Consider the following 26,234-nt stretch of genomic DNA (forward strand, 5'->3'; position numbering starts at 1 on the left):
TTATTGCCAATATAATCCATCTGAATAATGTCGGTTTGGTGATAGCCATACCCAATTTGTGGCCTGAATAGCCGACGAATAATTGGTCATCCTGTCTTATCTTTGCCATTCTAGTGATATAGAAGCTTAGTGCATGTTTTGGGTCAAGCCTGTGAAGCCTCTCCTCCTCCTTCCCAGGGTGAGGAGTATAAAATGATGGTAAAGTTATCTTCTGTGTGAGATGAAATTCAGAGACAATTTTGGGTAAAAAGGTGGGTTTTACTTTCAGTACTTCCTTATCCTTATAACAATTAGTGTAAGGAGGCTTGCAGGATAAAGCCTGAATCTCACTCACCCTTCTGGCAGATGTAATATCTACTAAAACGATGATTTTCAGGGCTAGTAGCCTTAAAGGACAGGAGTGTATAGGCTCGAAGGGAGCGCACATTATGAACTTAAACACCAATTTGAGATCCCAAATCAGGACTTGAAAAGGGATTGCAGGGAAAATATTTGTACATCCCCTTAGAAATTGGATTATTATAGTTATTTTAAAGTAACAAACTTTCTATGAAGTTCGCTTAAATATAGAAAGCGCCGCCAGATATCCTTTTAGAGTACCACTCTGGAGCCCCAAATTAACAAAAAGGAGAACACCATAGGTGTATTAAATGTCAATGGATCAACATTCTTATCTCTTCACCAGCTGCAGAATTTGTTCCAAGGGCAGAGTACAAAGACTTAGTTGCTGGCCTTCTGGCCGAAAGCAAAATCTCCATCACATTGTCCGGGAGGCCCCAATATGTGTGTCTCAGCCTCTCAGAAACCAATGCATGAAGGCTGAACGTCCTGCTGTCCGGATGGAGAACCCGACACTCCTCTCGTGAGAGAAGGTCCTCACTTTGTGGAAGACGTATTGGAGGGCAGATGCAAATGTCGAGGAGGTCCGGGTACTACTACGTCCTCTCGCAATCCGGAACTAGGATCATGGATTTCCTGAACTTTCTCAATCTGTTGATCACGTGAGGAATGACAGGGACTTTAGGAAACGCGTACAGGAGTGGAAACTCCCAGTCCACCACAAATGAGTCTCCTCGAGCTCCTCTTGGGGGTAATTCCTTGGAGCAGAACAGTTCCCACTTCCGGTTGACACTTGTCGCAAACAGATCCACTTAGGGGTTCCCCAAAGGGAAAAGATCTCCTGAAGGACATCCTGAGCTAGCTCCCACTCGCGGGAGATTGTGCTCTGCCTGCTCAGAGCATCCGCCGCCATATTCTCCACTCCGGCTAGATGAACCTCTCTGCACAGTGGCAGTGATCCTACACGCCCTCTTTTGTTGAGGCAGTACATGGCCACTGTGTTGTTCGTTATTATCAGGACATTATTTCCCCATACAGAGAAAGGCCTTCAGCGCTGGTCTGATTGCCCTCAGCTACAAAACATTGATGTGTACTTTGGACTCCGATGGAGACCAACGATTGCGGATTGTCAGATAATTGGTGTGGGCTCCCCACCCCAAGATTGAGGCGTCCGTCACTACTGTTATCTCCGACCATGGTTGCCAAAAAGGTTTTCCTTTGAAAATGTTTTCCGGCAGGCCCACCACTGAAGGTCCTGTGAGACTGCTCAGAATCTGTAGGAGGTCTGAAATCCTGCCTGAGAATTGGATTGGGACCATTGAGTCCTGAGAGCCCATTGGAGAGATCTCATTCTCAGGCGAGCCTCGGGCACCAGAAAAATGCAGGATGCCATGAGGCCGAGCAACCTCAGAAAATCAAAGGCCGGTAGATGCTGGGCACTCTGGAATTTGGTCACCATCTGCAGAATGTCTTGAGCCCTCACCTCTGGTGGCGAGGCTTTTTCCAGGGATGCATCGAGGACTGCTCCAATGAACTGGAATCTTTGAGATGTTATCATGAGACTTCTTGAAGTTGAGGGGGAATCCCAATCTGTGAAGGGAGTGAGAGGTGGAGCTGAGATGTTCCAAGGCCTGTTCGGGGGAACTGGCCCTGATCAGCCAATCATACAGGGAAGGCTAAACGTGAATTCCCCCTCTCCTGAGACTCGGTGCCACAACTGCCATTAATTTGGTGAAAACCCTTGGGCGGAGGTCAGCCCAAATGGCAGAACCCCAAACTGAAAACCGCCAATGGCGAACCTCTGGTACTGTCTGTGCTTGTGATGTATCGGGAGATGAAAGTAAGCATCCAGAAGGTCCAACGATACCATCCAATCCTGAAGCTGGAGGGCCTGAAGGATCTGAGAAAGAGTTACCATCTTGAACTTGTCTTTCCTGAGGAACTTGTTCAAGTTTCTTAAGTCCAAGTTGGGTCTCGATCCTCCGTCCTTCTTTGGGATTAGGAAGTACAGGGAGTACCAACCCTTGTTCCCCTCCGCTACAGATACTGGTTTTTTAGCACCTTTCTCTAGCAGGGTTAATATTTCTGGCACCAGGAGCGGATTTGGATCTTTGTAAGAGCTGTTCCCCGGTGGATGACTCAGGCTTTTTTTTTTTTTTTTTTAGAAAGGGAAGGCAGTAACCTTGGGCAACTGTTTCCAATGCCCATGCATCTGAAGTAATAGCCTGCCATCCTGTCAGATGCTGTGACAATCTGCCTCCCACTGCGGTCTTGTGAATTAAGTCCTCAGAGAGGTTTTGGGGCGGCTAATGCAGTGGCTGATTGTAAAGTAGCCACTGCTGCTGTGGTCTTAGTTCCCCTTCCCCGTCCACCACAGGGAATATTCTTTGGCCTCTTTGAACTGGTTCCAAATGTTGAGTAGTGACAAAAGGACCTACCCCTCCAGGGCATACCTGTGGGGCGAATGGGAGGTTGTTTAATCGCAGCACCAAGTGATTTGGCAGCTGTCTTCGAAGTTTGCAGTTTCTCCAAACTTTCATCAGCCTTGCCTCAGAATAAATGAATACCCTCAAAGGGCATGTTGAGCAGTCTGGATTGTACATCTGACGCAAATCCCGATTTTCTCCACTAGGCAAACCTGACAATAACTGTACTAGCTGCCATAGCTCTGCTGATACTGTCAGCAGAGTTGAGAGCAGTCTGGAGCGATGCCCAAATCGCATCTTTCCCATCCTTGACTATGTTTAAAAAACCTGTCTCGTTCTTCTCCTTCGGGGCTATATTGTCAGCCACCATGGATATACACTCGCAAAGAGTGTGAGTGAATCTTGCCAACTTGCAGGTAGCATTAGCCGATTCAGAACCATACTCCCAGCTGAAAGAACCTTTTTGGCTAGGGTGTCGTAACACTTATCATCCCTATCCGGAGGGATAGTATGGTAGGCATTTTGTCTGTTGGTTGAGGTGGCAGCTTGAACCAACAGGCTCTCTGGCTTTGGGTGTTTTGTTAAATAAAATGGATCACTGCTCAATACCCTGTATTTCGACATCAACTTTTTGTTAACAGCCAGAATGAGTTCAGGCTCCTCCCAATTGGTAGCCACACGCTTTTGCAAGGCTGCACGGAATGGCACAATTGCGTCTCCTTGAGGTCCCCTGTCCAAAATGTCAGTCAAGTCGTCCTGTTCAAAGACTGGAGTTGGTCTAGTCCAACCCATATAGTCCACTACTCTTGACATCAACTGTCTATAGGACATCTCTGCATGATCACCTGGATTCGACCTGCCAAACTCTACCTCTGGTGTCTAAACCACTGGCATCATGCAGGCATTCTTGTAGATCCTTTATTCCGGACTCTTCAGAAATTAAGACTTCAGGGACTGAAGGCTGAAGATGTACCATACCATCTCTACCTTCTTTCTGTCTAAGATAGCTAACATCCAGGACAACATAAAAGCTGAAGCTACAGCGACTACTGCCGACACAGCTTTTGTGAAACCCGCTCATACTGGAGGTTCCTGGTCGACATTTCCCCTCTTCTCTAATTCAGAAGTTCTGTCTGCCATTCAGAAATTTAAATCTGCATCCCCTGCAGATGCCATACCTTTGGCTCTCCTACAGGAGACGTATGCCGATTTAATCAACCAAATCACCTCAGCAGTTAACATCTTATTCTCCACAGGAACGATCCCATGCTCACTCAAGCATGCTTTAGTGATCCCTCTACTTAAGAAGCCCTCTTTAGACCCTGAAGTGTTGGCCAACTATCGCCCTAGCTCACTTCTGCCATTTCTGATGAAGGTCCTGGAGGCACTGGTATCCCCCCTTTTATCTACGTTCCTGGAACCTTTTCAGTTTCTCGATCCATTGCAATCTGACTTTCAGCCTGGCAGAGGCACTGAATCTGTCTTAAATTCAGTGATGGATGACCTGCTATGCCTTGCTGACCAGGGCGGTGTCGGAGCAGTTCTGCTATTAGACCTGTAAGCTGCTTTCGACACCGTGGACAACTCTCTTCTTATCTCCTGGTTCTTTGAGGACGGTATCTCTGGCCAAGTCCTCAACTGGTTTAAAACTTTTCTGACAAATCGCTCTCAATCAGTCTCCCTTCCTCGTTTCTGCTCGGCTCCTGCCCCCATCTTCTGCGGAGTTCCTCAGGGTTCAGCACTGTCTCCTATCTTATTTAACATTTATATAAGATATCTCCTGTTCCTTACTGAGTCTCATGGGTTTCGCTTTTATTCGTATGCTGACAATACCCAGATGTTGGTCCGTCTGGACCTGAAAAAATTCCGAAACGGCCATTCGGCTAAGAAAATGTCTGAATGAACTTGGAACATGGATAACACTGAACTTTTATGCTTACAAGGTCTTTGACCGGAACATGGCTTTTGGGTGTAGTTGAGGGGGGTCAAGGCTGCATTCTCCAACACCTTCAACATATTAAGCCCAAACTCTTCCGATTGAGCTGGTGAGGCAGTCTTAGTCGGGCATATGACCCCTTCTGGTGAGGAACTCGAAGATGAGGAAGATGGCGATCTATGGCGCTGTTTCTTTCCATGTCTAGACGATGACGAGTGGTGGGAACCACTATGCGATCGGGTTCATTTATTCTTCTTACGGCGAGGATAAACAGTTCTCGACTTGTCCGAAGTTTGTTTTTTCAACAGAGTCGAAGGGGATTTATGGGTCCTAGGCTTCCCTCTGCACTCTCTCAGGGCTTTCCACCTCATGGACAGGTAGTCCTCACACTCCAATGAAGGATGAGCGGGTCCCAGACACCACAAGCATATTCTGTGGGGGTCCATTACCGACATTTTCGAACCGCAGTCACAGCATTTTTTTTAAACCTGACTTGGGAGTGGAAGACGCTGATGACAAAGCCATACCTTTGAATATTACTCGAAGATTTTCAACTATTTTCCAAAGATTTCTCTTCAGAAAGGAACGAAGCATACGGTATCTGAAGCGTTAGCATGGAAAAACAGACTTGAAGCCAATGGGCGCTGTGCGTGCTATATATACCTTCGGTGACGTCAACATCGAGACGGAGGCCTCCAAGGGACATCGAGTCGACAGGCATCGATGCACATCACCCCCTTCTGGAGAAAAAAAAATCTGAAGCAGCTAAACTGGATACTGGAAACATCAAATATCAAAAGATAAGGAATACGTGGGAGGACACAATCCATTTGAAAAGTACTTGTATGCAACAGATTACCAGAGAGCAACCACTCACACTAGGAAATGTATAGACTTATGGCTGCTGGCCCCATGGTTGGCAGGAGTGCTGTTGTGCAGCAAGTCCCAGGTGCACAGCACCAGTAGGGAGTAGTACAGTGTGCGAACTAATAGTGATAATGCCGTCTACACTGAAGTGATGGGAAAAATGACAAATAATTCAGAAACAGTGGCACCTGTTGTGTAGACAAGTGGAGACACTGGACAAGCTCTAATTTCTGCTTTCTAGCCTGTAAAACCGGTTCTCCAGATTTACTATTTTAAAGAGATTTCCATGCTGAGAAAATGCCACACATTTCGTCTAAATTTTTTCCAAAATCACCTTACTGTTTTTAGACATCAACTCGCAAAATTCACGTACACTATTAACACCGCAGATAACACCCCAATTCACCCAAATGGATTTGGGTTTTATCAGAGCAGAACACAAAACAACTTCTATATTAGTTCTCTATCCACCGCATAATTATGAGCAGCTGAATATTCCCATCTGCAATGTCAGACAAGACACTTAAGAAAGGAAAAAAAAAGTTTTTTTTTAATGATCAGTTAAATTGTGCAGACGTTTTGCAGATTCCATGGCACCAACAAGGCCATATTGAGTTCATTATTATGCTGTGTCAGAACAGAAACTCTGAACATTGCCTCTTTTTCACAACCTTTTTTTGCTAGGCGTTTGTTTTGATAGTTTGGAGTCTTACGCCCTATACCCTCTTAACATCTCAAGAAAGTTTCGTTGCAGAAGTACTTCTCTTTGGTATGTGAATGACTTGGCTACCCTCTTTTGAGACCATGGCCATAGGGTTTAAATTGTGCTGAATTGCCACTCTGATGGGCCCTCCAAATTTTGTCAGATGTTGCAAGTGACTCACACAGCACCATGCAGGCACTGCTCCAGCATGAAGTTTGTCACTCACAAGTGAGCAGATGCCGAGGATTGGCTAAACTGCAGGAGGCACCTGAACTAGTCCTACTGCTAAGAGGCAATAAAGCCCCATTTACCACGTTCTCCCCACTAAGATGACTAAGGGGACTTCCTTGGTGTCCCCTGCAAACCAATGTCTACCTCTCCTGAGCCCCAGCCTGCAACAATATGCGTTGACGGGGCATGCGGGCTTGGTACCATATACAGCACAGGTCTGATCAGCGCCGAGTGGTGGCTCTGTGTCCCTTGTGCACTGTGAAATCGCCATTGTCTCCAGCGGATGAGCATCCGTGCTGTCCCACACGTGTCATACCCACGGTACAACAGTTTTCATTACTGTTATCCTGGCCTCAGGACATGAAATTGTAAGTATAAGGTCCTGAACAGCAATCCTTTCTTTTGATGTCAACCCTTCAACACTATTATTGGGTGGTTACTGGTGTCCTCCAGACAGACAGAGGCTTGGCTGCTTAAGTATGAAGTTATGCATCGCTGCTGCGAACACGCTGCATGCTAAAAAATCCTATCACCATTCTGAGCTACCTTTATAGGTCATTTAATTGAATACCTTCAGCAAGTTTAAAGACAAAATAGCTCAAAACATGGCACAGGATTGGCAAGCCGTTTTCAAACGGATCATGTAGCAAATTCAGTAACCAGTGAGATGGCATATGCATTTGCCTGAGGAGACATTCTTCTGCCAGGTTGTAAGTCCTGAAATCTGATGAATTAGGGAGTGTTTCACTTTCCATCTTCCATTTCTAACCTTGTTCATGTCTAATGTGGAAAAATAGATATAATTAATGAAGACTGAAATGGAGACTATCCGTTTTTGGCACTTAGCCTTGCTATTGGGTTAACAACCCAGATTTAAGGCAACAAACATTCAGAAATATCCTCAGCAATATCAGAGGGCACCATGGAAGAGGTAAACTAGCAATGGCAGCTTGGCCTCCTCCACCCAGTCTCCCATCATGCAGACTTTATCACACAAATCCGCTCAAAAATGATGCTGAAGAGACCTAATTTACCAAGAACTACAAGGGCTATATTGTGACAGCGCACAACGGGTCCCAGGCTCAAGAGCAGACCATATTGTCTTTTTTTGCACGGTTGTTGAATGCATGTCAGTGTTGATATTCCGAGTAGGTGTTTGATGCTGCATTCTAGTCTTTAAGACAATTCCAGCAGTATCCTGTAAACCTTCCGCAAAGGTGCCATCTTATCCAGTGACAAAAATGGTGTGCTTTCCTGTTGAACTGCTAGCAGTTGTTGCTGCCTCTTTGTTATACAATCTGAGTGATCCGGCTGTTAGTTCTTTTCCACCACAGCAATATATATTCTCAAAGGCAGCAGTGGGACCTTTACGTCTTTCTATTTTGGTACAGTGCTGCTACAAAAATGTGAGTATACACCCTGTTTCACAGCACAAACTAAAGGCACTCAGAACCTACAGAGACCTCAGAGTAGATTTTTCTTTTGGTTAATGAACCATCAGAAACCGCAATTGATCTGATCATGTTTGCTATAAGTCTTCCAACATTTTCCCCCTTCTATCAAGCTACATTCCGTTTCTTCAAATCTACGTCAAAAGATGTATTGTCTCTGCTATTAATTGCAAGGAATCCAGCGTTCGTTTTCTGTGATGTAGTGTCTGAGTCTCACTGCATTTTAAAAGTCTCCATTCTAGTTTAAGTCTGGCTTTCATTTTCAAAATATTCATGTTTAGTTACATATTTCTCTGATACTGCTGGCTAGGAAACAAACTAGCAGTATGGCGTATTTGATTGTTCCATGTTCTCGTTCATTTGATATTTAATATTTTTGATCCTAGCAACTGGGCTCCTTGAATCGTTTTCTACCATAAATTGGCTCAGAACCCGTTGTCACCCTCTAGTTTTTCATGCATTTTTAAGTGTTTACTTTTTGCCTGTAGGGTTCCACATGAATGGTAGACAAAGGTTAATCTTGCACATTCTGAACAGAGTTGTCAAGGTGTTTGCAGAAGAGCAAACAATGTGGAACAATACTAGCCTACGGGGTCATTAAAAATGCCAGCCAAAACCCAACAAACAAACCTCCTTCTTCAAAGTAGTAAATAATACCTGCCTTAAAGGTATTTTGGGAGGACTAGCATTTCACAGGTACAGAAGTGCAGTTTTCCTGCCGATATTGACATGCAGAAACTACATTATGATAGGAGGTTTCCGCCTCTTTTCCTGGAAGACAGAGCATTCCAGTGGTATGTATGTATGTATGTATTTAGTTTTTGTATAGCGCCGATAGCCCGCAGGCATCAGGGCGCTTGGACATACAACACTGCTACTACATGACGGATAACATATAAAATAGCTACAGTCTAATAAGTACCCCTGGAACGTTGACTTCCTCTGAGTTCTCATCTAAAGAGGTATGTCTTCAGCAGCGTCCTAAAGGTAGAATGATTTACTTCCGACCTCAGGGGTTCGGGGATGCTGTTCCACAATTTAGGAGCCAGCAAGAGAAAAGATCTGCCCAGCCCGATTTCAACTTGAACTTAGGCACGATCAAGAGGCATTTACCCCCCAAGCGGAGACTTCTACTGGGATTGTAGGGCACTAGGCTCGTCTTCAAGTACGCAGGAGCTATGCCAAAAAGGCACTTGTGTACCAGGCAAAGAGCCTTGAATTTTATATGTTCCTTTACTCTGAGCCAGTGCAGAGAAAGCCGCTCTTCGGTGACATGGTCTTTCCTCTTCAGATTTTTCACTAACCTAACCGCATTGTTCTGGATCACCGGACAGCTGGATAGGTCCTTAGATGAGGCCCCCCATCAGCAGGGCGTTCCCGTAGTCGAGCCGTGATAAGATAATGGCTCTGGCTATCGGGCCCTATTAGCCTCATTAAGCAATGGCTTGATGGCTTTCATAAGCCTGAGATAGCATGCTGTGTTTTTTTGGAGATAACTGGCCTGGCATGAGAGTCGACTGCAGAGTCGACCATCATACCCAGAGTCTTCACCTTAGGGACCACATGAATAGTGGCATTCTTAATTTGGAACCAATTATACTCTGCTCCCAGATTTTCCAGCAGACGACTGGGGCCAAACAACATCAGTTCTGTTTTTGCATCGTTCAGGCACATCCAATTTGCCTTCATCCAGTCATCTATTATCTTATAAACCCTAGTGATCACTTCACTGTCCGTGGCGTGATTCCTACCCCCCAACTCCAAAATGAGTTGAGTGTCCGTCTGCATAGTTTGTAAACGACGCTCCAGCTTTCACCAATAAGCTACACAGTGTGCGCATATATATGTTAAACAGCATTGGTGATACACTGGCCCCCTGTGGAAATCCGAAAAAAATGTCACATGGATCGGAGAAACTGCTGCCCCAATGGACCAGTGGTGTCTGGGTCAAGGCAGATGCCTACATGTGAACCCAATGCAAGCTAGAATAAAGTACCCACTCGAACAAAACCCTACAAAGGGTACTGTCAAATCTATATATATCCCAAAATACCCAGAACCACGAGGAAGCTCACAACTAAATATAACAAAGCAAGTTTAACAACCTGAAGCACCTTTATCACACCACGTTCTTTAGAGTCAATCCAAAAATGCTGTGCGTGTACATCCACAAAACTAGGCATGCGTTGTCCTTACATGAAATAATGCATGCAGTTTAACAAATAATATAAAGTTAACCCACCCCAAAAATATATATGAAAGTAAAAAAACCTGAAAACACACACACCAGATATGTTTTAATGTTTATGTGCACTGGCCTCTCTGGCAATGGTCATTAGCATGGTTTTGCCTTTGCTGACAAGACTGCTTTATTGGAACAAACATTAGCAAACCTTTATCATAGAGGTCAAAAGCAGCTTGTAAAGGAGCTATGATCTCTACCAAGTTTCTGAAAAAGACGTTTGCACTGGCGGAGACCACCCCTTTCTGTGCTTTAATATTTTCAAATAGGTCTTCTAGAAAACTACTATTATTCACTTTCAGTTCTGGATCCAGGGTGTTTATCACAGACTGGGAAGAACAAGTATGCATAGCAAAATGGAAGCAACCGTCGAAACAATCAGCAACACCAAATGCTCTACTCAGCTTTTATCCTTATTGGAGAGACTGTCCAAGACTATAGCCTGCACAGGCAGTGTCTATTCTTTCTTAGTACATCATGCCTCAAACTATTTATCAAATGTCTACTGTAAAAGCAACTCCCCAGCATGGAGTCCTTTACCATTAAGAACATCAGGAGACTGTACTGTCACCTCTGACATAAGTGCATGCCAAGCACAGCGCTCCCTCCAGCACAAGAAGAATACTTTCATCAGTGAAAAAAAATCAATAGAGTTATCCATAGCCCTCAATAGCATCAGGCAGCGCTCCCTCCTTTCCAGTGTGATTGAGACCAAAAGAACCACGGCACTCGAAGGATTGATTCCTAACCAACTGCATGGAAACATTCAGATGGCCAAACATTTAGCCAACACCTCAAAAAATAAAGAACAGCTCAACACACAAGTGATTACTTGCCAGATCACTGCATTCATGGGTCAATTCACTTGATGGAGCATGCAGTGCACCACAATAGCTCAGAAGTGCATTATTTGAAGTGTGTACAAATGCAGAAGCGTTTAATACTATAAATCAAAGCCTTCAACTTTAGAAAACGCAATGTGCAGAAACCAAACGCAGCAGTATAAGCAGCCTCGTCTTGATCAAGGAAACAACTACCTGCTCGTGCAGAAGCTACACTTCTGTTCTGTATCTGGCATGGGAAGAAGAGAAAGGCAGGATAAACGGAGAACAGCCCATCCGAACAAGAGGATCAAACAAGAAACCTCAGACTAGACTGCAGAACAACATCTTGGCATACTCACTTAAGCTTTCCTTCATTGAAATACACACACTCCAATACAGCTCAGTCTCCTGCACAAAGTTAAATTAACTGGGTGAAATTGTGGGTCCCATCGTCCCATCACACACCTTAGCAGGGTACTCGTTGTCAGCTAGACCACAGCTTTTCTTGCTACCTCTATTTCAACGGTATGGTATTTATGTTAGTGACAGGATGCCCACAGGTGTATGTGCGAGGTATCTGCAGCAGGGGATGCAAGTGCATCTACATTCAAAAATCTCCAGAGCAAACTGGAATCGAATTCCATCCCGAAAAACAAAAATCTGTCTTGCGGTTGAACGCGGGCCTCGATTTCTGAAACAGGCTCGCAAATTTAATCAACTGGAAGCCAATGACTGGGTTCTGGACAACCACTTTTCAGGATTTTTCTGTTGGAGCCCAAGACCAGCCTTTCAATAAAATAGCTTCATATGCACTAGCAAATAGATCAACCTCTAAATTAAAAAAGTGTACTTAATATATTTATCTATATATATATATATATATGCTATATGACTAAATCTATATATAAACATGTATATAGAAATAGATATAGATATATACATAGAGAACATAAATCAAAAGATGTACAAAATGGTCACCTCTGTAATAGACAGAGTACAAACTGGAACGAAAATGCATCTTCAGTTCATTTTTTTTTTTTTTTTGGGAATTTTAATAATAAATAGGTGGCGAAGTTCTGGATCCCGCGAGGTGCAGGGTGGACACGCTTCAGCTTAAGGAGACTTCTTGTCAGCAGAATTTGCGTTGGTGACCAGATTGACGGGCCCGTCAGAGTGAAGGGGGTTCCTGCGTGGGGGCATGCGCTCGTTGATGCGGTCCAAACCACGGGCTTCTTCAAAGCTGCGGATTTTGTGCTGTGGGGAAAATCCTCGAACTGTTGGGGGAGAAAAACAACAAGGAAAGGATTTAGTTGCGGATGCAATCGACAAAAAGCACCACCAAAACACATGTAAGATATTCCAGAGGTTATCTGCTGTCAAAAAAGAGGACGTACTTGGATGAGAACAAGGAGGGGCGAGGAAACTATGGATTTCAAACAAATTCATATAAGAATAGGTCGTAACGATGTCAAATGTTTCATGGAGCTACTCAATGACTTTTGTATTGGTAGTCGCTTGTACGTTTTTGCGAATTTATACAGGGATTTACTAAAACACCCGAATAGTGGGCGATTTGACCTCCTGCATACTTAGCAAACTTATATGAAGCTTTCTGCCAAAACCCAGCGAGCACTAGAAGATGCACCAGGAAGGGCCTGGAAGAGACCCTGCAAGGCAGTTGGGCATAATCAGTTTTTTAAAATTTCCAGCCCAAAAACAGATAATAGAAAAAGGGCCACATGGAGCAGTGAGGAAGACATAGGGGTGTGTTGCACGGGTTAGTTTTTACCCCCCAAAATGACCTGCAAATATGTGCAGCTCACTGAACATTTGGGTCCTTTCCCCTACAAAATTTCAATGACCACTTTTGGGAACGTTTGCTTAGCCATAGTTATTAGTAATCTTTCATATAAACTAAAGGGGTGTTCTAGCTGATGGACAGCGAACCAGAGCATTCCTTTTCTAGCAAGGCAACATTTAAAAAGGTAACTCAATATGCGCGTACAGGTTCACCCTATAGTCCAATGTGCCTCGAGGCTCTTTCGTCATACTGTATGGCATAGACTGATTCGGCGTGGGCTTGCCTGGAAGAAGCGGGACTAAGGCCTACCAGTACAGAAGTCCCTGCAGTATAAGACATGCAACCGATCTATCTATCTATCTATCTATCTATCTATCTATCTATCTATCTATCTATCTATCTATCTATCTATCTATCTCACACACACACACACACACACACACACCCCCCCCCCAAAAGGAAAGAAAGAAATTGACAATATTCCAATTGCTTTTTGCTTTAAAAAAACAAAGCAACTAACGCAATTACGAGAAATCCTTCTACTCTAGAATCTTTCATATTTCCTTCAATCTGAGGCCATTTTCATTATATATTCTCCATATGAAGAAAATGAGTTTATACATAATACCATCAAAGCAAGTACAATCCCCGACCCTTTCATGCCAGCAAATACAAAGTCCTTTGCTTAATTCATGGGTGCATAAGACATTCGCAATGGGACAGTTACTAACCCGCATACTTCAGCTAAGAATCTAACAGTAGCCAGTTTTAATGCCACAGATTTCCCATTTAACATGTTCTACCAAATAACGTCAATCTTAACACACTCGGTATTGGAGACACATTTTCCGAAGGCACTCAGACTTTGGGACTTGATAGCATTGCATTGCATTCCAATAAAAGATGTCTCAGAGTTTCACTTTCAGAAAGACTATTACAGAAGCGACATGGGATGTGTTTGCCTCCCCCCCCTTCTCTAATTTCCAATATTTCCCCAGTCAATAAGACATTAAAACAAAATCTGAAATAGGCAGCACGCCACTCATGATCAGAAAATTTGAGGAGGTACGATTCAGGGTTGCCCATGAGTTTCCCATTAGGAACAAGATGATAATAGATGGTTGATGCGAGTACGCTATCCATTGTTTTCTCCCAGTCACCATTCTGTAAAAGACGCTTTACTCGACTGGATTAGACATCAAATAGGCATGTGATAATCCTATATTGTCCAAAGCTTTTATAAAATCCGTGTGTAGGGTCAATAGCCACTGTGACTCCGAGCAGCCCATTTTCAGTTTGTCCCCCATTTCTGCATAAAGACAATTCTCCTTAGCCATAAACAGATTTCTATAGAGGGCCATTCTTTTCCATTGCACCATGGACTCTAACGATAGCAATCCTAGTTCATAGCGCAAGGCGGTTAATGGTACACATTTAGGGAGATAGAATATCACTTTTCGCCAGACTTTAGCTTCAAGCTTCTGCAAGGAGGAGGGAAAGTAAAATGGTAGTATTTCTAGACCGTAGATTAGTTTAGAGATAACTTTCAGCTAGTAAAACTGAAGTAAAGGTGTCAATGAATATTTACAATATTTATATCCCACTTTCTTCATTTGAGATATCAGGTTGCCAGCTCTTTCTACAATGAAATTCCAATACAGATAGTTTTTGCACATGTCGGAAACAGGAAAGCCAAGATAGCGCATTGATCTTGTTTTTGCGAGATTATGGTCGTTTAAGCTCCATCTAAATGATAGAATTTTTTTTACGGTTTGTAAGACACATACCAACGTTTTTCCCCCCCATTTACTACTAGACCATTTTCCTTAGTGTAAAGAGAAAGTGCAGTAATCTTGCGCTGAAGGCCTATTGGAGTCCCGTCAATCAACAAGAAGTCGTCGGCATAGCTGCACCAGTTTATTTTTTCCCCCTCAATTTTAGGAGAAATTGGCTTCCTGAACTCTGTTTTAGCACCCTCAGCGTGGCTTCATTAGCTGCTTGAAGCATATTTGTATTTTGTATTTTATTTATTTTTATAGCGCAGCCAAGCCCAAAGGCAACCGGGCGCATATCTCGACAAGGTAGTGTAATACAGTAATGTGCAGGAGTATCTACAATCGCGGTAGAGCTATACCTAGTTAATGTGATGTCCACAATATCTACAGTTAGCAAGAATACATAAAGGCAAAGGCAGTTAAAAGCCGAGCGACAGTCCTGAAGTGAGTTTGGTCATTTAGGCAACTTTGCTAGCTAGCCATAGTTTGGTTCTATGTTTGAAGAGGGCAGGAGAGTGTTCAGATCTAATAGATAAGGGAATCGAGTTCCATAGTTTGGAGGCAAGGACAGGGAAGCTGATTCCCCCAGCTTTCTGCAGTTTGTATCTGGGGATGGTCAGACAGTGTGCTTGAGCCGATCTGAGTCGTCTGGCGGGGTGTAGTGAGAGAAGCGAGAGGAGAGATAGGTGGGGGCCTGATTGTTCACACATTTATGTATGAGGGTAAGAGATTTCAGAGCAATTCTTTGCATCACTGATAACCAGTGTAAGCTTCTCCTTGTCTCAGAAATGTGTGAAGATCTAGAGATGTTAAGGGCAACTCTAAACACATTATTTTGCATAACCTGTGTTTGTTCAGGTTACGTTGGCTAGTCCCAAGATATAAGGCATTACAGTAGTCTAGTTTGGCCATGACCAATGTCCTGGCCAGGATAGTACAGTTCTGTGTGGTGAGGAAGGGGCGACATGCTGTAATAAGCTTACATGTGTAGGCGGATGCCGAGACGACTGCATTAGTTTGTCTATTAAGTAATAGGGTGGAATCGAGGTAAATTCCTAATGTTTTGGTGTCGGATGAGACTTTAATAGTGTTTCCATCAATGTTGAAGGTTTTGAAGGCCGGGTCGAGTCTGTTTAGTCGTCGTTGAGAGCCCAGGATGAGGAGCTCTGTTTTATCATTAAGACAGAGCTCATGCTGAGCCATCCATGCTTGGATGACTTGATAGATGTCATTCAAGGCTTTTGTGTCCACTAGGTAATCGCCTGTGATTGGGATGAGTATCTGGGTGTCATGCCTACCTCTCCGCCATCTCCACCCGGCTCTGTTGTGAAACCCAAACTTCCCTGTTTTCCAGCTTCCCCAGCCTTGAGAACGGCTAGACCGTTCTACACTCAATGGAAGTTATCCGGGAGACGCTAATCTAAATGCATGGATCACATGACTAATGCAATGACGTTTACGTTCACGTGTGTCCTACGCACGTCAGCTGACTCCATTTAATGAAGCAGAAGCCTTGCAACCACGCTTCTGATCGTTGTTACTCATTTCATGTTCCGGAGCTTACTTCTGCTTTTCGCAGACTTTTTCTACCTCCTAAGGTACGGTTGCTTTCCCGCGTTCCGACGCAGCTCCCGGCAATTTCCATCTTTCCTTGAGTTGCCTGTTTCTTCCGCGCTCGCACGCGGTTCTTCACTCCTCGTTCGAACGGAGTCCTACCATTTACCCGTGGCATCTTCCTGTTATTTCTATTGGAAGCTTGCCGCATTGCTGCTCCACACCCCAGATTCCTATTGCTGTATAGAGACTTCGGCTGGCAGTACCAATACCCTGCAGAGTTCCGCTCTGCCTCCGGCGGTCTACCAGGCAGCACCAACACCCTGCAGAGTCCTGCTCTGCCTCCATCTACCAAGATCCTGCACTCATCGAACTTCTACTGTATTTAGGACTTGTACTTCCTGGATCAAGATTCTCCTACTCTCCTACACGTGCACTGGACTCTGGACGCTTTCCTGTGTGTTGACCAACCCGTCTCTAGTGCGGCCCTCGTTCCGCTCGGGTTAGATCCCTCACTACCCTTTCCTTGCCGTTGTTTCCTTGGATTCTTCGGACTTCTCGAGACTTCCTTGGCTACACATCCAGGTTAGTGTGTTCAACATACGTTCTTATTGTCCTTCATTTCAATCATCATTCTAAATTAGTTCTTCTTTATCAACAGCCTGGTGAATCTTGGTCCACTCACGCCCTTCCCACTAATAGCTCTATCTGACTGTGGGTTTTACTAGTCAGAGAGTGACTTTAGTTAGAAGGTTCTCTTTTGATACACTACGCCTTACCTCTGACATCTTCCGTTGGAAGAAGACTTCGAGTGTATCCTTTATTGCTACCAGTCTGTATCCTTTTACGAGAACCTTTGAATCATTCTCCTGTATCCATTGTGTTTCAGTTCTTAACAGAATCAAAAGCCATGTTGGAGGAGTCTGACCCCCTATCTGTCCTCACCCAATTGGTGGCGGATGAGAGACAGGAAATGATTACTGCTCAGGACACCCTGCGTCATCGCATGGACGTGATGCAGGACGCCATACATGCCTCCTCACAAGGAAGGGCTGCCACGGTTCCTGTTGCCTCCACTTCAGGTGCATCTGCACCACAAAGAGAATCCGTCCAGGTGTTGATGCCAACCCAATTCCCTTTGGCTCCACCCGAAAGGTTTACGGGAGATCCAAAAAATTACCGCACTTTGGTTAACCAGTGCCGTCTCCACTTCCTGTGTAGACCCAGTTCATTTCCGATTTGACAACCAAAGCAGCTTTTGTATTGTCGCATTTGGGAGGCACTGCTGCGGCCTGGGCAAACCCGTTGTTGGAGACCAATAGTCCTCTATTATACGATTGCGATGAATTGCTGTCAGCCATGAGCAGGGTGTTTGGCATGAGATATTCCACTCAGGCAACCGATTTGGAACTGTTGAATCTACAACAAGGTAGCCAACCGTTAGTGGCCTATCTCGCACGTTTCAATCAGTTGACAGCGGAAACCCAGTGGCCTGAAGATAAGAAGACTGCGGTCTTCTATAAAGGACTATCCAAGGAACTGAAAGACGGCTTGTCAACAGTCCCTGTTGTCCCATCAGGATATATGGAGTTAGTCGATCTTGTTTTACAAATCGATGCTTTGAGAACCGCCAGAAAGGGCGAAAAGAAACCCTTCTTATCCGCGCCAAATCTTCCGGGGGCTTCTCAGCCCTCTTCTAATGAGCCTGAACCCATGCAAATAGGTGCTATTTGGGGTCGTTTGTCCGCCGCTGAGCGAGAAAACCGCCGTAAGAATAACCTATGCATGTACTGCGTTTCAGCGGAGCATCTGCTGATTGCTTGCCCTAAAAAACGGCAAAAAAGTCAGGAAACTCCAGAGCTCGGCAGTAGTGGGAGTCCCTATGCCGAGTACCAAGACGGACTCCGCTTTGTCACTAAATGCTTCCACTGTGGTTATGGTGTCTTTATGTTTCAACATTACCATTCAAACCCAAGCCATGATAGACTCTGGTGCAACAAATAGCTACATGGATATTGCTTTCGCCAGACAGTCAACCATTCCTATGACCACTAAAACAGTACCCGAGTCAGTCAAGACAGTCGATGGTTCTGCACTGTCTTCTGCTCTGGTAACAGAGGAAACGTTGCCTATAACTGTGTCCCTACCTGACGGTCACACTGAAAATATGGTTTTTGACATAATTGCGGCACCCCAATATCCAGTGATTCTTGGTCTGTCTTGGCTTAAATTACACAATCCTGTGATTGATTGGGTCACTGGTCATATCCAATATCCTTGGGATCATTGCAATGAACACTGCTTCTTGGATTCCGGTGGTGTTCATGATACACCTGTCTTGGCCTTCCTCGAAGGGTTGTCAAGAGTAAACGCGCTGGCGTCACCTAAATCACCGATACCTCAGGAATACCATCAATTTGCTGATGTGTTTGACAAAGGAAAGGCCGAGGTGTTGCCGCCACATCGTCAATACGATTGTCCAATTGAACTGATTCCCGGGGCCAAAACACCCACCGGTCGAGTTTATTCCCTTACCAAACAGGAAGACACTGTCCTGAAGGAATACATCGATAAAGGCCTCCGGGCTGGGTTTATACATCCTTCTCAGTCCCCGGCTGCATCTCCTTTGTTTTTCGTCCCTAAGAAAGAAGGGGAATTAAGACCCTGCATTGATTACAGGGCCCTCAATGCCATAACGGTTAAAAACCAGTATCCCCTGCCTTTGATTGATGTCCTGTTGGTTCAATTGGGCTCTTCAGTGATTTTCACTAAACTGGACTTCAGGGGTGCTTACAATCTTGTACGGATTAGGGCAGGCGACGAGTGGAAAACCGCTTTCAAAACCCGATATGGTTTATATGAGTACCTCGTCATGCCTTTCGGTCTGTGTAATGCCCCTGCGACCTTTCAGTTTTTCATGAACAATACATTCAGCAATTACATGGACCAATTCGTGGTCATATACCTGGATGACATCTTGATTTACTCAACATCCTTAGAGGAACACGTACAGCATGTATCCAAGGTACTTCAAAGGCTAAGAGAAAATCATCTCTTTGTCAAAGCAGAGAAGTGTGTCTTTCACTCCCAGGAGGTGGAGTTCCTGGGTTACGATATTACTAGTCATGGCGTTAGAATGAGTCGATCCAAGGTAAAAGCCATCCTGGACTGGCCAGTCCCTGTTTCTATCAAGTCCTTGCAATCTTTTCTTGGAGTTGCAAACTTTTATAGACGCTTTATCCATTCCTTCTCAAGAGTGGTGGCACCACTTACCGCACTAACTAGCCCAAAAAATCCATTCCACTGGACAACAGAGGCTCAAAGGGCTTTCGACCTACTCAAGGAAGCGTTTACCACGGCTCCCGTTTTGCAGCACCCGGATCCTGAATTGCCTTGTATCGTTGAGGCGGACGCCTCTAATCAGGCCATAGATGCGATCCTTTCTCAGGTATGAAAGGACTCTGGGGTGGAACACCCAGTGGCGTTTTTCTCCCGCAAGCTGGCCCCATACGAAAAGAACTACACAGTGACTGAGAAAGAATTGTTGGCCATCAAAGACGCGTTACTCACATGGCGTCATCACCTTCTTGGTGCAAAACACCTGGTGACTATTTACTCCGATCACCGTAATCTACAGGCCATCAAAACCATGAAGTGCCTTACGGCCCGCCAGGCCCGTTGGCATTCGTTTTTTGCCCAGTTTGACTTTCACATCTCCTACGGACCTGCTAGAGAAAACACCAAAGCAGACGCGTTATCCCGTCTGCACTCTGGAGTGGACAGTGAAGATAATAACAAACCACTTCTACTGGCTGACCACGTGGTCTGTGGTTGTTCTGTTCAACCTTCATTAAAGAAGGATATCCTTGATTGGGTTACACTTAATCCACAGGAAATACATGACCTTCGTCTTGATGTTAAAGAAGGTCTTCCGTTCATGAACGGACTCCTGTATCTACCGACAGAAGAAACACGTACCAAAGCTTTGCATTGGGGTCACGATTCCTTGGTCGCGGCTCATCCGGGTCAAAAGAAAACTTTGGAAATCCTACGACGTTGGTGCTGGTGGCCCAAGATGTCCAGAGACGTCGTGGATTATGTTTCGTCATGCGCTTTATGTGCACAGTGCAAAAACTCATCTAGTAGACCTATGGGATTATTACGTCCATTACCGGTTCCTCACAAAGCCTTGGTTTATGGTTTCCATGGACTTCGTAGTCGAACTACCTTCTGTCCACGGTTATGACACGGTCTGGGTAGTAGTCGACTATTTCACTAAAATGGCCTCGTTCATACCCTGCCAAGGTATTCCTACCGCTAAGATCCTGGCTGATATGTTCCTAAAGCACGTCTTTCAGTTCTTTGATTTGCCTTCAGTTGTTATTACCGACAGGGGCTCGAGGTTTGCATCCCGGTTCTGGAGAGCACTAACTTCTGCCTTGCTTATGGAGGATCGCATGTCCAGTGCTAACCCATCCTCAAACTGATGGGCAGACAGAACGTGTTAACGGTACTACGGAACAATACTTACGCTGTCACTGTCTTCAGTACCAGTCTTCTTGGTTTTCACTGTTACCGGCGGCTGAGTTCGCATACAATAACTTTTGCCATTTTTCCACGGGAATGTCCCCGTTCTATGCTCTTTATGGGCACCACCCGCATTCCATCCCAGTGGACTTAGAGCCGACCGACATAGTTCCTGAGGCAAGTGACAAATTTAAGGCTCTGGCCGCTCTTCATACCAGACTAAGGGGGCATCTATTGAAGGCCCAAACAAGTTCCAAATACTATGCCGACCAACATCGGTCGGCTGCCCCGCTATACACCGCTGGTATGTCTGTCTGGTTATCTACCAAAAAACCTAAAAATCCCTGGGAAAAGAAAACTACTGCCTCGTTTCATTGGGCTGTACAAAATAACACAGGTGATCAATCCTGTTGCTATACGGCTGGATCTGCCCGCACGCTGGCGGGTACACCCTGTGTTTCATGTGTCATTGGTCAAGCCATGTGCATCAAGGACCCGGTTGCCTGTTCGACCCTTAGCGGTTTCTGCGAAGGGCACTGATGAATATGAGGTCCGTGCTATCCTAGGTACGAGGATGCGAGCCGGGGTTCCTCATTACCTTATTGATTGGAAGGGCTAAGGTCTGGAAGATCGGTCAAATATCTATGCTCCTGCTTTGTTACGTCGCTTTCATGCGGCAAGGGGTGTGGGACGCCCTTTGGGGGATGGCACTGTCATGCCTACCTCTCCGCCATCTCCACCCGGCTCCGTTGTGAAACCCAAACTACCCTGTTTTCCGGCTTCCTCAGCCTTGAGAACGGCTAGACCGTTCTACACTCAATGGAAGTTATCCGGGAGACGCTAATCCAAATGCATGGATCACATGACTAACGCGATGACGTTTACGTTCACGTGTGTCCTACGCACGTCAGCTGACTCCATTTAACGAAGCAGAAGCCTTGCAACCACGCTGCTGATTGTTGTTACTCATTTCGCGTTCCGGAGCTTACTTCTGCTTTTCGCAGACTTTTTCTATCTCCTAAGGTACGGTTGCTTTCCCGCGTTCCGACGCAGCTCCCGGCAACTTCCATCTTTCCTTGAGTTGCCTGTTTCTTCTGCGCTCGCACGCGGTTCTTCACTCCTCATTCAAACGGAGTCCTACCATTTACCCGTGGCATCTTCCTGTTATTTCTATTGGAAGCTTGCCGCATTGCTGCTCCACACCGCAGCTTCCTATTGCTGTATAGAGACTTCGGCTGGCAGTACCAATACCCTGCAGAGTCCCGCTCTGCCTCTGGCTGTCTAACAGGCAGTACCAACACCCTGCAGAGTCCCGCTCTGCCGGTCTACCGGGCAGCACCAATACCCTGCAGAGTCTTGCTCTGCCTCCATCTACCAAGATCCTGCACTCATCGAACTTCTACTGTATTTAGGACTTGTACTTCCTGGATCAAGATTCTCCTACTCTCCTACACGTGCACTGGACTCTGGACGCTTTCCTTTGTGTGCACCAACCCGTCTCTAGTGCGGCCCTCGTTCTGCTCGGGTTAGATCCCTCACTACCCTTTCCTTGCCATTGTTTCCTTGGATTCTTCGGACTTCTTGAGACTTCCTTGGCTACACATCCAGGTTAGTGTGTTCAACATAGGTTCTTATTGTCCTTCATTTCAATCATCATTCTAAATTAGTTCTTCTTTATCAACAGCCTGGTGAATCTTGGTCCACTCACGCCCTTCCCACTAATAGTTCTATCTGACTGTGGGTTTTACTAGTCAGAGAGTGACATTAGTTAGAAGGTTCTCTTTTGATACACTACGCCTTACCTCTGACATCTTCCGTTGGAAGAAGACTTCGAGTGTATCCTTTATTGCTACCAGTCTGTATTCTTTTACGAGAACCTTTGAATCATTCTCCTGTATCCATTGTGTTTCAGTTCTTAACACCGGGTGTCATCAGCGTAGTCGGTGTAGGTGACACCCAGATAATCAAGAACATCAAACAGTGGTTTTGTGAAGACGTTGTAGAGCGTAGGTGAGGTACAAGAGCCCTGAGGTACCCCACAAGGTACCGGAGTGGGTTCTGCAGAAGCGGTAGGTGAGAATACCCTCACCTGCCTGTTGTCCAGGAAGGAGCTGAACCATTTAGTAGCTTTATCAGAGAAGTGTACACCAGATTTCAGGTGGCGACAGAGGATTTGATTGTTGACAAGATCAAAAGCTGCTGATAGATCGAAGAGTAGTAGTAAGGCCAGTTTGCCGTTATCTTTTAAGTCCTCAATTTGGGTTTTCAGATCTAGTAAGGCTGTTTCCGTCCCGTGTTTGGGACGGAAACCAGATTGTCTTGTGCCAAGTAAGTTGTTGTTGTCTAGGTAATTTTGAATCTGTAAATACGGCGCCCAGTCCAGAATTTTCAATAAGAAAGGGACCGTGGTGATTGGCCTATAGTTGGTAGGGATACTCGGGTCCAGCAATGGTTTTTTCAGCAGTGGGATGACCCAAGCGTCCTTAAGGTTGTTGGGGACAATGCCTGAGTGGAATGAGGAGTTAATAAAGGCAGTGATGAAAGGAGCAAGTTCATGGGCAGATTCCTTGATGATGGGAGCGGGACAGGAGTCGCCTTGACGGTTGGATGGTTTCAATTTGCTAATGATACTTTCCACCTCGTTAATGGTAAGAGGGGCAAAGCTGAAGGGAGTGTGCATAAAAAGGTTTTTTTTGGGTTTATTGGTCAGCGGTTTGCTAAGGGAGGAAGTTTGCAGGCAGTTTTGCTTGATATTAATTTTAGCTTGTAGTGTAGTTATTTTAGTAAGAGAGATTTTTGTATGTTCTCACACCAGATGCTATCCTTATTGCAGTTGTCTGGGGTTGAGGAAGGGGCTTCTAATTCTTTCAGAATTTTGAATAACTCCTTCATGTTTGATTCGGCCTGTGAGATACGTTGATTGTAAGTTTCTTTTTTGGCTTGTAGAATTGCTTCCTTGTAATTAAGGGTTGCTAGAATGAGGTTGTCTTTGTTAGTATCGCAGGGTAGACTTTTCCAGAGTGCTTCAGCGCTCCGCTTTATACTTTGCGAGGGATGAAAGATATGGCGTGAAGCAGGAATTGAGGAGTGCACGCTGTTGGGATTTCCTAGTTTTAAGAGGTGCTATGGTGTTGATGGCTTTGAGCAAGGTTTGGTTGAAGATATCCACCAAGGCCGTTGGGTCATCAGGTGAGAGCATGATTATTAAGTATGGGCAAGATATGGGGGAGAAGTTTGGCCTTGGTAATATCCTTTTTCTTTATAGTAGGGGTGGATGGCGCAATATTAGGTTTGGTGTTGGGATCTGTGGCTGGTATTTTAAAAATGATGATGTGGTGGTCAGACCAAGCACATGGGTCGTTAGAGATGATATGCGTGTTGAAATTTAAGTCGGCAATCCAATTGAGCGTCATCCCTTTTGAATGGGTAGGTGCAATAATGTGATGAGAGAATCCTAGATTATTAACCAGTTTTTCAAGGCCTGTTTTACTGAGCGAACTCTTTTTGACTTTAATTCCCAATCCATTGAGCTGTTTAGGATTCTTCTGATGTTTCTCTTAGACCAGTTTTTCTGGTGTCGGACTAGGGGATCATACATGTAAACGGGGAGCTGTACTAACAATCCCACCACTTTGATGGAAGTCTTGATCAATGACTTTAGGTATTCCAGAAAAGAGACAATTGAGAATAATTGTCGCCTTTTAGCCCAGGAGTTCTTTTGATGCTCGTGGACAAAGGTGAGATTCAGCTTACCTACGTTTCCGTCGTGCCATCTAATACGATTTCCAGATGGATTCACTTCTAGTCTAGTGTTTATTTTACCTGGCACAATAGGTTTACATGCCCATTTCACCACAACCTCCAAAAATTCATTGTCACTGAGATTAGATTCTACGATGGAGAACTTCTCTGCATTTAAATCCCCCACAACTACTACGTGGAGCCCTCTATATTTCAAAATCATATTAGTCAGACAATCATTTAATCTTGTTGTAATTTCCGACAAATCATAAATCGGATTCGAGTAAATGTTTATAACAAGAACATGAGAGGGAAGAAAGTCAATAAGAGTCTCCAGGATCACAGCCATCGCACCAGCTATGGTATCAAAGTAATGAAGAATTTTTATACCCACATCATTTTTTACTGCAATGAGTAGTCCACCAAAAGGTCTACCTCTAATACCTCTCTTCGCCAATTGATGTTTACATTCAAAGCCATCCATTTGTAGATCGGACATCATTCAAGATTCCTGGATACATATAACCTCACATAAATTAAACTTAGCACATAGTTCTTTGGAGACAAGGAAATTAGCATGTGCCCTGGAGTTCCAGGATAGAATATTCCATTTGCAGTGCGAGTCAGGAGGGTTGAAGATTTTGGTGTAGAGATTGTATTTGTGATATAGACTCCCTAAGGGAGAGAGCCAGCCATCTCCAACTTTGTTCATCCTCACCCTGAATCTTAGATCTCTCAGTGATCTCACCAATATTTTTGGATTCAGAGGTTTGTGGCCTAGTGAAGCCCTCCTCACCTGCCCTTATATATCCTGAACCAGTACTGAAAATCAGAGTGTCGTATCCCATGCGATTGAATTGCTCAGTCTCTTGAAGAATGGCCTCAAACATCTTTCTGGAGTATAGGACGAGCCTCACATGGTCATATCTTATAGGATGCACAAAGTCTACAAGCTTTATATCAGCTGACGAGATCAGCCTCAATCCTGGTATCGCATGCAAAAGGATCAGAACACATTGACGATGCAGAGATGGAGGCCTGCCTACATCGCACAAATTATAGAGTAGAATGCTAGGCGACTCAGCATACCTTAATTTGCGCCATTGCACATTTCGTAAATCACTGTCATTTATGTGATTGGGAAGCTTTCCCCTAGTGTCAGCGGAAGCAACCCCCTCCCCAGATATGTTCTGATACGACTCCAGTGGAGGGTTTTGTGATCCCATATTGGAATTCACTTCTCCCTTTTCACGGTCCACCGAGGAGTTTCTTGTAATAGAACCTTTACTCTCTGACATGTTTTTACCACCCCATCCTTCTGGAACCTTCCCTGTGGTGTCATTACTCACAGACGGAGCACCAGTTGCTGCCGTAATACTTAGTCTAGGCAGAGCCGGGAACAACTCCAACACCATTGACTTTATGAGGCTCACCAAAGCTATGTAATTTTCCCTGTTTTTCTCAGTACCAATACTTTCCAAAGTTAAATTTAATTTGAGTCCCAAAAGAGCCTCTGTTTTTCTATTTTCCTGTGGTATTTTCCTAGCAAGAGTCTACCGGGGCAGAGAGTCTTTACACAAATCTGCAACCTCAATTGTTCCTTTGCTATTGGCTTCAATGTTTTGATAGCAGACTGCACTGCACTCTCCAGAATATTTGGTTGCGCTAATGTGCTAAGAGTGACAATCTCTGCTGAAGGCATTACTCTGGAACATATCAGACCAGACCTTTGTGTGGACTTTTCAACCACACGATAGAAAGCAGATAGCTGAGATTGTTTAAATTCTTTAAATTCACTCGTCTGTTTACCGTCAGAT

At 44.8% G+C, this 26,234-nt stretch overlaps 1 protein-coding gene across 2 annotated transcripts in view; it reads right to left on the minus strand.

The window, feature by feature from the left end:
- Positions 1–12,047: 12,047 nt before the first annotated feature.
- PPP3CC (protein phosphatase 3 catalytic subunit gamma) overlaps positions 12,048–26,234 on the minus strand; it is a 1,509,833-nt gene continuing 1,495,646 nt past the window's right edge. For both annotated transcript variants that reach the window (XM_069617714.1, XM_069617713.1), the window contains exon 14: positions 12,048–12,293. In XM_069617714.1, coding sequence (XP_069473815.1) covers positions 12,133–12,293 — 161 coding nt within the window. In that variant the 3' untranslated portion in view covers positions 12,048–12,132. The remainder of the gene's footprint in view (positions 12,294–26,234) is intronic.

The sequence above is a fragment of the Ambystoma mexicanum genome, chromosome 10 (assembly GCF_040938575.1).
Source record: "Ambystoma mexicanum isolate Mex_15411 chromosome 10, UKY_AmexF1_1, whole genome shotgun sequence".
In the NCBI taxonomy this organism is placed as follows: domain Eukaryota; kingdom Metazoa; phylum Chordata; class Amphibia; order Caudata; family Ambystomatidae; genus Ambystoma; species Ambystoma mexicanum.